Source organism: Ricinus communis, chromosome 8 (assembly GCF_019578655.1).
Source record: "Ricinus communis isolate WT05 ecotype wild-type chromosome 8, ASM1957865v1, whole genome shotgun sequence".
Classification (NCBI taxonomy): domain Eukaryota; kingdom Viridiplantae; phylum Streptophyta; class Magnoliopsida; order Malpighiales; family Euphorbiaceae; genus Ricinus; species Ricinus communis.
In genome coordinates, this window is record NC_063263.1 from 7,683,351 (window position 1) to 7,699,466 (window position 16,116).

The 16,116-nt window shown below is 34.0% G+C and overlaps 2 protein-coding genes across 5 annotated transcripts; both read left to right on the forward strand.

Moving 5' to 3' along the window:
* The first annotated feature begins 201 nt into the window (after window positions 1–201).
* LOC8280380 (protein indeterminate-domain 7) lies at window positions 202–3,233 on the forward strand. Of its 4 annotated transcripts, none has more exons than XM_015724338.3 (4): window positions 202–510; window positions 803–1,009; window positions 1,122–1,521; window positions 1,988–3,233. In XM_015724338.3, the coding sequence occupies exons 2-4, from the start codon at window positions 808–810 to the stop codon at window positions 3,042–3,044; spliced, it is 1,659 nt and encodes a 552-aa protein (XP_015579824.1). In that variant the 5' UTR covers window positions 202–510; window positions 803–807; the 3' UTR covers window positions 3,045–3,233. The 4 variants fall into 4 exon arrangements, with proteins under 4 accessions (XP_015579824.1, XP_048234007.1, XP_048234008.1 ...); XM_048378050.1 differs by having other exon boundaries at window positions 808–1,009; XM_048378051.1 differs by having other exon boundaries at window positions 838–1,009.
* Window positions 3,234–8,431: 5,198 nt separating this feature from the next.
* On the forward strand, window positions 8,432–15,704 carry LOC8288580 (beta-galactosidase 17). Its single transcript, XM_048378518.1, has 19 exons — window positions 8,432–8,759; window positions 8,842–8,949; window positions 9,116–9,311; window positions 9,415–9,503; window positions 9,765–9,845; window positions 10,688–10,782; window positions 10,980–11,050; window positions 11,840–11,930; window positions 12,001–12,118; window positions 12,204–12,299; window positions 12,392–12,440; window positions 12,944–13,131; window positions 13,230–13,301; window positions 13,527–13,676; window positions 14,085–14,135; window positions 14,373–14,532; window positions 14,727–14,872; window positions 14,975–15,040; window positions 15,318–15,704. The coding sequence occupies exons 1-19, from the start codon at window positions 8,577–8,579 to the stop codon at window positions 15,420–15,422; spliced, it is 2,115 nt and encodes a 704-aa protein (XP_048234475.1). The 5' UTR covers window positions 8,432–8,576; the 3' UTR covers window positions 15,423–15,704.
* Window positions 15,705–16,116: the final 412 nt, after the last annotated feature.

Here is a 16,116-nt window from a genome sequence, read left to right on the forward strand (position 1 = left end):
AGGAAATTTAAAACAGGTGTAGCTTTGTAAAAGCAAATAGACAATAAAGAAAAGGAGAGATTTTTTTTTTTCCTTTTTTTTTTTTCTGGGGTTTGAGGAAGAAGAGAACAAAAGAAAAGACAGAAAGTGCAACGTCAGTGTTCAGCCCGTAGGGTTCCCTTTCTCTTTGGTTTTTTGTTTTGGACTCCTTCAGGATCACACACAGCATACCCTTCTTCTCATCCACATCTCTCTCTCTCTATCTCTCTCTCTCTCTCTCTCTCTCTCTCTCTTGTATTTTTGTTTATAATTCATATATTCATGTGGTTTATGGTTGGATTTTCTTGGTACCAAGAAGCAAGTTTTTCTTGAGAAAAAGATAAAGAAATTGAAGAAAAGAAGTAGTTTAGGCATCTGGGGTTGATTTCTAGTTTACTATTACTTTCTTTCTTTCTCTTTGTTTGTTTTGAGTTATCAAAAAACCAAAAGTTGTCTCTTTGGTTGAAGCCAAACGAAGAAGAAACTATCAAGGTGAAATATATAAATATATCATGATAAGGGTTTTTATAGGTATTATTGTCTAAACATTTCAGAAAGAAATCAGTTTCAACTTCTTTTTTTATATTTGGTTCTTTCTCTCTTTTCCAGTTCTTCTCTATTTTAGCTTTTTCTAGGTTTGGATTTATCTTTGTCTTTAGATCTTATTTAATATTACATACACTAGCAAGTTAGTTACATACATATTTTTGACAAAGATTTATATTCTATATAGTCCATGATGCAACCTTGAGTTAATTCTCTACACAACTGCTTTATCTTATAGAAAAGATGATGAAAGGTTTGATATTTCATCAGCAGCAACAACAAGAGGAAAACATGTCTAATTTGACTTCAGCTTCTGGGGAAGCAAGTGTTTCTTCGGGTAACAGAAATGAAACCAACTATCCTCCTCAACAATACTTTGCTCATCCTCCTCCTCCTCAATCTCAACCTCCTGCCAAGAAGAAGAGAAACCTACCAGGAAACCCAGGTTTCAAATCCATCTTTACACCATCAGTTTTCTTGTATTTTTCCAATTACCTTTGCTTTTGCTTATCTGGGATCGTTTTGCTTTTGTGTTGCTGTTGTGTTGTTTGATTCAGACCCAGATGCAGAAGTGATAGCTCTATCACCAAAGACTTTGATGGCAACAAATAGATTTGTATGTGAGATCTGTAACAAAGGGTTTCAAAGAGATCAGAATCTTCAACTCCATAGAAGAGGGCATAATCTGCCATGGAAGCTAAAGCAAAGAACAAACAAGGAAGTCATAAGAAAGAAGGTTTATGTTTGTCCGGAAACTAGCTGTGTTCATCATGACCCATCGAGGGCACTTGGTGACCTGACAGGAATCAAAAAACACTTTAGCAGAAAGCATGGCGAGAAGAAGTGGAAATGTGATAAGTGCTCAAAAAGGTATGCAGTTCAATCAGATTGGAAAGCTCATTCCAAGACCTGTGGCACTAGGGAATACAGATGTGACTGTGGAACCCTTTTCTCAAGGTAAACTACAAAAATAACCCTTCTGTATCATTTTTTAGGAAATATTTGCTTCAGAATAAGAGTACCCTTTCAAGCACAACAGTCATAGGGTTTTCTTTAATTTTGGTGATGAGTGAAGGATATGAAAAAAATAGACAAGAAGGATTGGCAATAAATATTTCCTCTTACAAATCCCAGATTGTGGATATATAGACTTGACTTAACTGTTGCATTATTTGAAAGAGAAAGAAAGAGATGCCTTAGTATGGCAAAATTTAATTGCAGCAGCTTAGGTGGACAATCTGTCCCTAGTTCCCAAAGAAAAAGTAAAAAGAAAGAAAGACTTGCAGAGAGAGAGAGAGAGAGAGAGAGAAGTCAGGTAGTACTACTGGCATTATTGTCACAAGGCACTTAGTTTTTGTTGATGGGTTATCTTTTGTTTTCTTGTGGTGTGAGTTTTTGTTTTCTTTTATGGTGCGTCTTACAGGAGGGACAGCTTCATAACACACAGAGCATTCTGTGATGCTTTGGCAGAGGAGAGTGCAAGAGCCATTACAGATGCACCAAACCCACTTCTCATCCCCTCTAATCAATCTGCTGCTGCTGCTTCTTCAGCCACCCAAAACCCTATAAGTCTTCATCAAGTACCCCAGTTGATGAATAGCCATCAAAACTTGCATGCATTTTCACTTAAAAAAGAGCAACAAACGTTTAGTACTACTACTGCTCTAAGGCCAGAGTTGCCACCTTGGCTTGCTTGCCCACCAGGAGTACTAGGGTCTGGTTCTGGTCATGGTCCTGGCCCACCACATCATCAACAAACACCAATTGAGCATCATCATCTATCATCATCAATCCTTAACTTTCAACAAGATTTGGGTTCTTCAAACCCTAACCCTAGTCTTGGACCCACTCTACCACACTACCAAGCAGCACCACCACCATCCCCACATATGTCAGCTACTGCATTGCTGCAAAAAGCCGCTCAGATGGGTGCAACCATGAGCAGTAAAACAACTACCGCTGGCTTGATGATGAGACCCCACCAACACCAACATCAACACGAACAAGCTCACGTGACTGCAGATTCTACTAATAACAACGCAAATACAACTGGTTTTGTTTTGAATTTGTCCTCACGTGATCAAGAACTGGCAGCTAGTGGTGGTGGTGGGTCATTTGTTCATAGCCTGCAGGCTGCAGGTGCTAATGGTGTTCTTCTTCAAGAAATGATGAATTCTCTGTCTTCTGCTGCTTCTGGGTTTGAAGGGACTGCTACTGCTACTGCTACCTCTTTTGAAGATGCATTTGTTAGTGGGGTCTTGAACAATTCTAAGAAAGATGGCAACTTTCTTGATGGTTCTCTATCAAAAGCAACAACAAACGGCAATAATGGTGGCGAGGACTTGACTAGAGATTTCTTGGGTCTTAGGGCTTTTTCTCATAGTGATATACTGAACATGGCTGCTGGTCTTGGTAATTGCGTTAATACTTCTCATGAACAACAACAGCAAAATCAGTCTCAAAAAACATGGCGAGGTTAGCTAGCTCTCTGGAGTTACTTTCTCTTTTTGCTTATAGTTTTAAATGTTTTATTTCTTTTTTCTTTTCTTTTTTTTCTCTTTTGTTGCCTAGCTTCCCAAAGGGAAAAGAAACATCTTAAAAATATTCAGATAGTTCATTGCCTTATATATTCAGCTATAATTCTATAAATTTTTGGCCTTTCTTTCTAATTCCATTTTTGCTTGTAATTCTTAATTCATATCCTTACATAAGAACTGAACATGCAAGAACACTTTATCAGAAGCAAAACAGTAATCGCTTATGAAGCTATTGGTTAATGTTGGTAAATTGTAATCACTTCAAGGGACAATGACTTTAGAATTAATTAAATAGAACTAAGCAACTTCGAGAAAGAAATGTATATAAATGCAAGAGTTAATAGAGATGTCTTTTTGTTTGTGAATAATTTATTATTATTATTATTATTAATAAAAGGTAAATTAATTTTAGTGCGTCACATGCACACAGTTGAATATGGATATAGGACTAATTGCGTGGATGATAGTAAATTGGTAATGATTATATTATGAATATAATCTTAATAATGATTCATATGATTAGGAAAATTGTTCATATCAAATTATGGTTGATTAGAGCATACACCATTTAATGTAACAAGAGATTTAGCTGCTTCCTTAAGTGCTTATCAAGAAATCAGTTTGTACCAAGAAATTATGGCACTAATCCTACAGCACATATATCAGATACACAACTTGTCAGAATTGGGGAAGATATTGAGTTTTCATTTCTTATTTTTCTTCTTCAAATTGGGGATTTAGCATCTCAGTAATTCTGAAAAGCAATCTTTGCTAATTTGGTACATACTGACACTGTGATGGAGGATTGACTAGCAAACAATTGATTTCCTCAATTAAAACCTAGTAATAATAATAAGACAAGATTCACTGTCTTATTTCTGTAAAGGTAAGTTTCCATTATAGGTAAACTTATGATATATTCTCCATTAATGCCTTCAATATGGTGGTCCAGTTGCTGGCCCGCACTTACATATCAAAATAAATTTAACAATTAACAATTTCCATTTTCTTTTCCTTTTCACTTCATACCAAAATTAACCAACAATGGGAATCTAAGTTCCAATTTTAAATTACACATAAGAGATTTCAAATTTAAACGATGTACCTTCTTCTCTTCGGCCATACAATTTTCAAGAAAGAAAAAAAAGGGGTATTCATAAGGTATAGCAGAAGGAATATATATGTATATAAAGTACTAGCTAAGGTCTTGTGTGGGAGTGAGCGTGAAGCTATAGCAAGAAACATTGAACAAAATGAGTATATACATGGAATATATAAAGTGCAAGCACATACATATAATATATGTATAAAAGGGGATAATGGGTACAAAAAGGGCATTGGATTCTGAAAGAGAAAGAGGGATGAAAAATGAGGATATTGATGTGCATGTTAGCTAGGTATAGATAATAGATGTGGAGAGGAAAGGAAAGAAATGGGGCTGGAGAGCTAATGTGGGTGGGTGCAAGTGGGAAGTGGGAAGTGGGATTCAATCCCGAGGGAGAGATCTGTTATGCTCATTGGCCTGTGAAAGATGTACTCTCTTTCTTTTTCCATGTAACTTCAGAATCCATGTACATATTTATATATACAGTTCAGTAAGGCAATCAGGACATAGACTTGCTTACTTACCCTATGCCCTTCTTTTCTTTTCTTGCACTTTATCTATTATTGTCATGTGTAAGTGTAAAAAAAAAACTTTGCTGTAAGTTTTTTGTTTTCCTTTTTCTTTCCTACTTTCTGATATTCCTCATGTCAAGTAGCTGTCTAGTCCAGTTCATGATTATGGGTTCTTTACACTAGAAACTTTCTTTTTTTCTTTTGGAACTGAATTTACACTAGAAACTTAAATCTCAAAAATAACAAAATCATGAGTAAAATTGTCACCTTTATAGGTTTTCCTATTCATTTCCTTTTAATTAGTTAATTAGCAGAAACAATATTTGTATTTGGACTAAAAGAAAATGAATCTCCATCAAAAGTGGTCTAGTTGATATTTTCACATGTGATAATTAAAGTGGGTTCAATAATTATGATAAGTAAAAAATAATTACCATCTATTAAATAACTCAGGAATATTAAGTACCCAGTGAGTAGAAGAAATATATATGAACAAGCTAGGAATGTACAATACTGACCATATTTGCCATGATTCATGCAAATATAGAAAAGAGTACCCTCTGTACTTATACTATATGGTCACATGTGGAAGTGAAAGCAATTTCTTACATGAACATTGCTGAGTAAGCTACAAATGAGAGTTACTTAATGCCCTTGACTCCCTTGAACAAGAAGTATTTGTTCTAAAAATGAACATTTCTGGCACTTGTATTTAAAGAATAATTAGGTGAAGCATTAATGTTTTTATGATTCTGAATGACATTTTAACAAAACAATCATCCTTTTTTCTATTTTCTTTTGTTATGAAGCTACATTCTTGCCCTAGCATATGGGGATGCTGGTCCTTAGTTTGCATGTATGGTGTGTGTGTATTTATATATATATATATATATATATATATATAAAGAGAGAAAGAGAGGGAGAGAGTTGAGTAATAAAATTTGTGTGGCATCAAATAAGGTATGATTAGGCCATCATAAGATAAAGCAGTTCTGATCTGAGAAAACTTTATATAAAATCAGTAAGTGGTGATAGAAGAGAAAGATGCTTATCCCTAAGATTTTCTTTTTGAAATATGTTAGGTCAATTTTAATGTGGTATTGGCAACTGTCCTTTCCATTAACATTAAACCTTTATTTTTTATTTTTTGGTATAAACAAATACATGCACATAGAAAAGAAAAACTAAAATGCAATGAGATGAGATGAGATTCCTCTGAATATGCATACCCACTTCAAACCTCTTTTTCCTTGATCTCTTTTGTGTTCTTGTTTCATGATATTATTATTATTATTATTATATTTAGTACTTTCCCTCTTACTGTTGTTTGCCATTTTCTAATGTGTAAAAGGATGAGATGTTTGCCATTTAGTCCAACTTCTGTATGTGTGTGTGTTTTACAGAGTTTGTCTCTGTAGACAAACTTATAAACAATGGCATCTCTCTCTTTCTTAGGTTATGGCAAGCAGCTTATCAAAGAAAGATGAGGGTGGTGGTGGGCTAAGAGGGCACAATCCCCAAAACCAATAAACATGTGCCTTTGTACCTCTAAAAGTTTTATGATGATAAATCATTTTATGAGGTTGGCTGGAAAAAAAAGCAATTAATTACTCAAGTTTTGTCCTTTAAGAAATACTATTTAGAGACTAATTACTAAAATTTTATAAATTTCACATAAGCTTCATACTTGAACTTCTAATCTTTTTCTAAAAGGAAATTATAAAAAAAGGAAAATTAATGATAAAAAATCTAGATTTCTTTGTGGTTTGAATGAAGGAAAAGAGAGTATATATATATATATCAATCAGTTGGGTTATTTTCATGGGAGGAAGAGCATGCATGGGTGAGATCCAGTTGACTTGTCCTTGTAAAAAGATGCTTAATGCCTTTGTGTTAATAATAATGCTACCTTTTCTCATTGACTTACCCCACCTCACCTCTTCTTTCTCTTTCTCTTTCTCTCTCCCACAGGTTTTTATGAGAATAGTGTTTGCACTTTTCATGAAAATGTTTTGATAGCTTTGGCGCATGAAATGGATAAAGCAAATTATTTTGGTCCCATAATGGATCAATTATTTTTTTTGTTTCCTGTTACAATTATTGATTTTAGAAGACTTTGGCCAATTAAGAACTGAGGCAGAGTGTGCAATATCACTAAGACTTAGAGCATACTAAAGTAATCAATTTCTTTTATTTTTATTTTATCTTCCATTGATAAGCTGAATTATTTGAGCTATGGGTTTATTGCTTGTTGAGAAAACCCTTTTTTTTTTTTTTTTTGAAAAAAAAAAAAAGAAGAAAAGCCTTCAGCAAATTTACATAATTATTGCTTGTCTAGATGTTCAGCAATACAATTTAAATTTTAGATAATGAATTTTTACACATGATTTCATTTCCAGATGAACTTTTCCACATGCAGATTTCCTTCAGTACTGAAATGGCAAGATTATTATTATTACACTTTGTATTTATAAAATAAATATTATTTTCTTCTTTTTAGGATGTATTTGGACATTGCTTATTAGCGTTGGCATACTTTAACTTAATAATACTGATATGTGGCTAATTATTCTTTTCTTAATAAACTTTTTCTAAGAAAACAAAAGAAGAATAATCAAATTAGATAACAAATTCATAATTAGACAAGATAAATAAAATAAATAAGAAGAATAAAATAAAAATTGACATAAATTTATTACTTTTGAATAATAAAGTATATGTCAATCATTTAACTTTAAAACGTAATATATATATATATATATATATATATATATATATACCGTAACATTTGCAAAACAAATATTGAAGAATGTAAACGATTGTGAATGACATTGAGGAATTTAAAATCTTAAAATTGATTTGGTAAAAGTTTCTGCAAATGGTTGCAAAATGACAAGAACATTTGGTAGGATTTGCTAATGCCCCTAATAAAAGGGCATGCACATGAATTCTTGAACTCCTCACAAATATTGACTTCGCTTTTTAGCCCAAATTATATGCCAGTTAGGCCTTCAAGTCCACAGAGTATTGGGCTCAATACCTATAACAATCTGTTGTTTAGGTTACGAGAATGACAATTTTAATTAATTAATTAATAATAAATTCAACAACCTAATACACATAGATGACAAGAAAAAATATTTTATATTAATGGTTTATTCATTTTTTTTATAAAGTAATCAACGATTTTAAGCCATAAATATATTAGAGTCGAAGTATATGTCACATAAAATAATTAAACAAATAAAATTAAAAATTTGACCTTTTCAAACTCTGTCTGTAATTCGTTATAAGCTCGAAAAATAAAGAAAAAAATAAATTATAATAATTAAAAAATAATATAATTAAATTTTCTTTTGTAAAAATTTTATATATTTAAAAATTTATCATTATATAACAAATGTAGGAATAACTATCTAACTAACTAACAGTCACTGTCCACTAATTAATTATCATAATAATAGTATAGATAAAAACTGGAAATAGAATCTTTTACTTATTTATTTCTATTATCTTATTATCGTAACCTTTATTGCATGTATTCTTTTTTTCTAACGAAATGTATATAGAATAAAAAGTTAATGAAGAAATTGATATTCTAATAAGCATATTTTCTTAAACAACTAATATATTAATATTTTAATTACCATTTCTAAGTCCCTTTTCCGTTATAATTCTTGGCGCCACAAATACTAAAAAAACGTTTCTATCACAGGTAGGTACTGTCCAAAGGAAAGAAAAACGTTTCTATCAATTCATCAACAGCAGTCAACAAAAAAATGAGAGAGAAAGAACCGTCTACTACTTTTGATACCCAACACTAGCAAAGCAATTTAATCCCTAAAAAGGCGACGACGAATGATCAGAGCCAAAAGAAACGACACTAATCCAGTAACAATGGTGACGAAAAAGAGATCACATCCTAAAACGACTCTGTTCTTAGCAGTCATAATTTGCTTGCTAGCTTTAGCAGTGTTGGTTCCAGTGGTCTTCGCTCCTCTCCCTTCTCTATCTCACTCTCACTCTCATCGTCACAGAAAGGTATTTTCTGTAATTTTCTCTGTCTCCAAACTTTATCCGTTATTATTGTAATTATTATCATTATTAAAAATCGGTGTTTCAGGTAAATGCCAGAAGAAGCTTTGAGATTAATGATGATATGTTTTGGAGAGATGGTAAGCCATTTAGGATAATCGGTGGTGACTTGCACTATTTTCGAATTCTTCCTCAGGTAGAATTGTGATCTTCGATTGCCTGCATTTTTGTGTTATTTTCAAATGCTTTAGACTATAGATTTTTTCTTTCCTCTCTCTCTATGTTTGGAAGTATTAGTATGCTAATCTTTTATTATAATATATTAATTAATGGAGTTTCTTGTTTGTTGTAATTTGGTAAAGTACTGGGAAGATAGGTTATTGAGAGCAAAGGCTCTGGGCTTGAATACAGTTCAAACTTATGTTCCTTGGAATCTACATGAACCGCAACCTGGCAGGTTGGTTTTTGAAGGTATTGCCGACCTAGTTTCATTTCTCCAACTCTGTCAGAAGCTGGATTTGCTTGTTATGCTTCGACCTGGCCCTTATATATGTGCAGGTTTATTCTCTTTCTCACAATTTTACTTGTTATGGAAATGCATTCTTGGTATATATGAAAGTAAGTCTTTAGCAAATGAGTGGAATTGTTGTATTTGTTGCAGAGTGGGATTTAGGCGGTTTCCCTGCTTGGTTACTAGCTATAGAACCACCTCTCAAACTCAGATCATCTGATCCCGCTTATCTTAAGTCGGTATGCTTTTGCAAATGCCCTTGTTGCTTGCAAATTAGGGAGATTATGCCATTTCACATAGTGCACAAAGTTGAGCTGTTATGTGTTGTTGGTAATATAGCACACATGCCAAATCAGCCTGCTGAGCACTTTCTTGATATTTTTGCTGAAGAAGATGATGAAGGATAATTAAAACCTTGTTTGCTGCACATATCTTAGTTTACTAGCTTGAATTGATTTTTGCTCAATGGTCATGAATTATTATAGACATCAATGTTGTAGGTTGACAGATGGTGGGGAGTCCTACTACCAAAGGTCACTCCTCTGCTTTATAGCAATGGGGGTCCTATTATAATGGTTCAGGTATGTGAAAATGTTAATATGCCATTAGTGTATCTTAAATGCTTTTAACAGAATGGTGCCAAAAGTGTTGGTGGTTCCATTTTCAGAGTGCAGAATCTGGACAATGTCAATTTATAGATAAAAAAACTTCCTTCTCAAAGATTGAGCAGAGCTTGAGGCTTCACCACTAAGGGCCTCTCTCGCATTATGTTTTAAAGTGCTTAAAAGAAAACACTTAGGTGCTTTTCACAAAGAATTGTCAGAAGCTGCCTTTAATATGTCCTGAGTTCTGGTCAGAATTCGCCAAATGCACCTTAAGGGAATTTTAATATAAGCATTAAAGAACGGATTAATAGAGCCTAACTATAATATCCGGCTGTCTGCCTTGTCAAGCATTAGGTGTCTTCCAAAAGGGTCTGTTGGCATTCAAGATTAAGCCACAATTTCTTTTACAAAAATTCATTATACATTGACCATTTTTTTCTTTATCAAGTATGACATGGTTTTCAGAGTTTACCTTGTCTAGCTGATAGAACTTATGATTTTTCCTTGATCTTTGGTCTATGGAGAGAAGATAATAGTTCTAATAAATTGAGGTTGCGAAAGCATATAAAGAGCCTTCCTCGCTCAATTGGTGCTCTGTGGAATCAAATATTACTAACTTTGCACAATACAGGGTAGGATTTTCTTGAGTATTTGAAGGTAGTCCTTTAAGATTGTATCCATAATACCATCTTGTTGAACCTAAGTCCTTGAGTAACAACAAATTTGTTCAGTTCATCATCGAAAATTCTTGTATATTTCAAACTTTTAATAATAAAAATTCTTCAATTAAAGAATAGTGAAGAAGCTTATGCTGACAGATTGAAAATGAATTTGGGTCATATGGAGATGACAAAGCTTATCTTCATCACCTGATCAAATTGGCCAGGGAACATCTTGGGGAGAGGATAATTTTGTAAGATGCTTTATTTCTTTAGTCTTTTTACTGAATTTTCTTCAATTTGTGCCTGCATTGTGCATTTGTTTCCTTATTTATAATTGAATCATGATTTTCTTCTCATGACATATTGGATGCTGTCCTACAAAAGATTATGAACTCTTGCTTTACTCTGACTGAATTTTGGCATATCATCCTATTTGTGGAGGTTCTAGATATACCACAGATGGAGGTTCTAGGGAAACTCTTGAGAAAGGAACAATTCGTGGAGATACTGTCTTTTCAGGTCAAGTTCAATTTCTTCTTAGTGGTTACCTATAATTTATGTAATTAATACTGTTGTTCATATATATTTTTCTTTTCAATGAAGAGTCTGTTTTTATGTCTTTTAGGACTCGACTTATTTGTTTAGTCTACTTCCTAAGGACTGTTTCTTTTTTTTTTTTCCTGTACAATGAATATCTTGAGTAGTTGCTGATGTTTCTGCATAGATCTAGAATTCATTGATTACTTGAACTTTGCTTTTGAAGGATTAAGTATCTTTGGCTATATTACTTGGACTTGCCTAAGATATTGGATAGAGGTAGAGGCAATTTTTGACATTGGACTTGCCTTTTTTCCAAAAATGCATAGTTTTTTCCACTAATTTCAATTGCTTTTGTGCATTCCTAATGTGGGTGCTCTAAGGTAAACTGAAGATATGAAATAACTATACAAGGCAAATAAAAGATGGAAAGAAATGGTGGAATAGAGAGAGAAAGTGCAATACAGAAGAAACAGAAGGTTTTATCAATAGATCAATCGGCAGTTGTTTACACGAGCTGTGAGCTTAAGATACAGCTTCACATAATTCATCTTAAACCAATCTCCTATTAACATGTATCCTCGACTGACAACCACTTGTAACTAACTCATGTAACAGAAAGAGATCGAGACAACTAGTTTCCCAAACTATTAGCAGTCTAACACTCCACAATCATTGTAACGAATGGCCATGATTTCTTAATATCAACTGAGATCTTCAGCTTGTGTAATGCATTTTGCTTAATCTTTATTACCTGTATGCTCTATGCAGCTGTTGATTTCGCTACCGGTGATGATCCTTGGCCTATATTCAATTTACAAAAGAAGTTCAATGCCCCAGGGAAATCACCACCACTTTCCGCGTAAGTGCCTTGTTTAATAGATCATGATTTTTGGCCAGTGTTCATTCCTCATAATGCTCATCATTTTCAGGGAGTTCTATACTGGTTGGCTGACACACTGGGGAGAGAAGATTGCACAGACAGATGCTGAATTTACAGCATCTTCCTTGGAAAAGATTTTATCACGAAATGGTTCTGCTGTGCTTTATGTATGTTCTGATGTTTCAACCATACACTGCAAATAAGTGGTGATCTATATGCTAATGCTACAATCTGGTCTGTTCTAATGTGTAGATGGCACATGGTGGAACAAACTTTGGATTTTACAATGGGGCAAATACTGGTGCAGACGAGTCTGATTACAAGCCAGATCTCACTTCCTATGATTATGTGAGGGCGTCACTAACTCAGCTTTTAGACATTTGGTATTAGTTCACCTGAATACGCTATATGCACCAAACTGATATAAAACTATTTTCCAGGATGCACCAATTAGCGAATCTGGTGATGTGGATAATGCAAAATTTAATGGTATGTTAAGTCCATTGGTTTGAGTTGAGTCACTGGATCTATTTCTTCTGCTATTAACCACTAAGTGCTCACTACTATTTGTAAATATAGTTTGTTTAAACTTGCTTCCATGGTGACAATAGTGGAGGGCTAATAAAATATAAGTTGAAGTGTATGGTTAATCAATTATGTTTCTTGTTGGTCTTATGGAAAATTTTAGTTTCTCACTGATATGTTTTAGCCTCTTGTGATAATGTGGCTCAAGGGGTTTGTCAATTTAGATGTGCGGAATAGTTGAAAATATGGATGTGGTATGAATTGCTCATAAAAGAAGACTGGCATCATATGTTTATCAGGACTGCCTGTTATGCTATCATAAATTTATGGTTGTACCTACCCTTGCATTTTTTGAGGGGCTTCCTAGTGTTTCACTATTCTCTTAAATTTTTCTAATTTTTGGTTTCTTAAATTGTTCTGCTATTGATGACAATTCAACAAGATGTCTTTATGAATGTATACTTCAGCACTGCGGAGGGTTATAGGGGTTCATAGTGCAGCATCTCTTCCCTCAGTTCCGCCCAATAATGACAAGACAGGATATGGACCTATTCAACTACATAAAACAACATTTTTGTTTGATTTACTTGATACGATAAATCCTGCTGATGTGGTTGAATCCAAAAACCCAGTCTCAATGGAATCTGCGGGACAGGTCTTTCACATTTTCATATTGCTCATGATCTTTTATGACTTGTCTATCCATGAGGATCCAAGATTGCTTATCACTTTGTTTTGTTATTAACTTTTCAGATGTTTGGATTTCTAGTATATGTTACTCGATATGCTCCAAAGGTTGATGGGAGTACTCTATATATACCAGAGGTATAAGACTATCTTAGATTTATAAATCTGGATTTCAGATGACTTTCTTTGTGGTTTACATAAAATTTCCAATAATCAACTGTTGCACACTATTTCCATCTTTTTATAAAGGAAATGCTACATCATATCACCTCATTTACATGCAAGCTAAGTTTCAGTTTAATCTATTATCAGTTCAGAAAATACTCGAGGCAATTTGACCAAATTAATTTTCACATATTACAGGTGCATGATAGAGGTCAGGTGTTTACATTGTGCCCTTCTGATGGTAGCAGTGGAAGGCCAGTGTATGCTGGTGCAATTGAAAGGTGGTCGAATCAAAAAGTTCTCCTTCCTAATTCCAAATGTGCTTCCAACATCAGCTTATTTGTTTTGGTACTGCACATCTTTCTTATTCACTTTCCAAATTGGGACAGGTGTCACAAGGTGTAAAGACCGCCGACTATTGACTCTACTTGTTAGTTAATTTCTTCCTATTGTCCTCTGGGCAATCAAGTTTTGTTTGGCTAGGCAGAAATGTTTTGGTCTCTTTTACCTTTTGAAGTCCATTTCCTATTTGAAAGGCCTTTGAGTATATTCATGCACCTGCTGACATGAATACAGTTGAAATGATGATAATTAAAACCGATAATTATAACGTATATTAGTAACCCAGCCTATGTGAATACTTCAGATATTCTCTGCAATTTTTTTCGTTCCTGTGTTAGTCCCTTTAATTTTGATGCCTGGACTATTTATGCTGATATTAATATTGAACTTCTAATAAATTATTTTCTCTTATAGGTCGAGAACATGGGCCGTGTAAATTATGGGCGGTACATGTTTGATAGGAAGGTAATTTTAATTCTTTTGCCAAAAACTTGGAAAGCTACTTGTATGATTTCTCGCTGACATTGCTATTATGTTGAACCACAGAAAGTAGAATCTTTCTCCCTATCATATAATGTCTAATGCACTTGCCATCTCTCTTGATGCTTACTTGAATATTTGCATTGTTTTCCTGCTAAAGTGCATTGCTGAGTATTCTCTCCTGGCTTTTGATCTTCAGCGATCTTGTCTCGCTTCTTGCAGGGAATTTTGTCATCTGTTTATCTGGACGGTAGAATTTTGAATGGGTGGAGAATGATTTCACTTCCTCTTCACAATCTGAACGAGGTGCCAAAAATCAATCCCATCATTCAAGCTGTACATTCAACATTATCAACTCGCACAAAATTAGAAGATTACCCAAGTAGGTTCTCAATGTAAAATGCAGGAGTGGTCATTTACCATATTATGCATCATTTTTCTATTGTGCATTCCAGGTTGATTTTTGACTCTTTGCTCCATCAGATTTAGCAAGCTCAATTTATTTGTTAAGGTTTTAGTTATAAGTAATGACGGCAATAAGACAATTAATTAGTATGCTTTGTCTTCACTTTGCAGGGAGTTTTTCCATAGAACCAGCATTCTATACAGGGTATTTTTTTATTGAGAAAGAAGACCAAGTTAAAGATACATTCATATCATTCAGCGGTTGGGGTAAAGGGATAGCTTTTGTAAATGATTTTAACTTAGGAAGATATTGGCCGGTACATAATGCCTCTCTCTTTCTCTCTCTCTTCTTTTTTATTTTTCTTCTCTTAAATCAAAAATCAGTTTCACTGGGGTTCTATGACTGGCTTATTTTGCAGTCGTTTGGACCACAATGCAACCTTTATGTCCCTTCTCCAGTCCTCAGGCATGGGAAAAATGTTCTGGTATGAGATGCCTAACCCTCATGTCTATGCAGTATGTATAGAATGATAAAGAGTTCATCTGATTGTGTGTGCCTGAATGTGGAAGGTTTATTTGTAATTACTCATTTATCAATTGCTTTACATCTAAATTTATTCTATACTAGTCATGCAATTACTTTTTGGGATCTGGAGATTCTCAAGTTTCAGTTTCCACTTTTTTGCCTAAATGATTCATTTTGGGGCGAGGATAATAGATGTTTTTTCTGTTGACTTGCCGTTTCTTTTTGCCATTGAACAGGTTATTCTGGAGTTAGAATCTCCTCATTCAGAGCTTGTGATACATTCAGTGAGCCAGCCAGACTTCAAGTGTGGTTCAAGTAGATTGAATGTGCATCAGCTCTAGTGCCACATCGTATACGCCATGCACAGTTCTTGGAAGACGAAAATGTTGTAACTGGACAATTGCCCTTCCTTGCCTTTTATGTCTGAAGATCGAGCCCATGCATGATTGTAACACAAGAGTGCACCGATTGTGTAACATGAATATAAGCATTTGGCGGGAGGAGAACAAACAGAGTCAAGAGTCACTGAAGGGTGTTTTTCATGTTAATAGTCCTCTCGCTCACTAGAATTTGTATGCCAAATAGAATTGCAATTTTTACAAGTTAATGTTTAGTTACTTGCACTTCCAAGCACTCCTGCCACATTCTTAGGTTCAAACTAGCTTCAACAAGGCTTTACGGACCGCTATGCTCACGGGTGGAGATGCAACCGTTTCATTGTGTTGATAGGATTTTAACGACAGCCGCTCATGGGTTCAAAGAGCAGGTGAATTGTACTACTTAAAAATTTAACAATTTTTTTTTTATTATTAAAAATCACTTCTAGTATTCTAGTCAACAAGTAAGTGCGTTAGTATCAATAAGGCAGCAATACAAACACATAAAAAATAAAAATAAAAAACCAAGAACAGTAGTAATCTCATTAAGTACAAAAAAAAATTCTGAATTTTTTCCTTAAAATAGATTCTTAATTAAGCACATTAAAAATTAGATCATTATCACTTAAAAATCACTTTAAGCTATTGTTAGATTTAA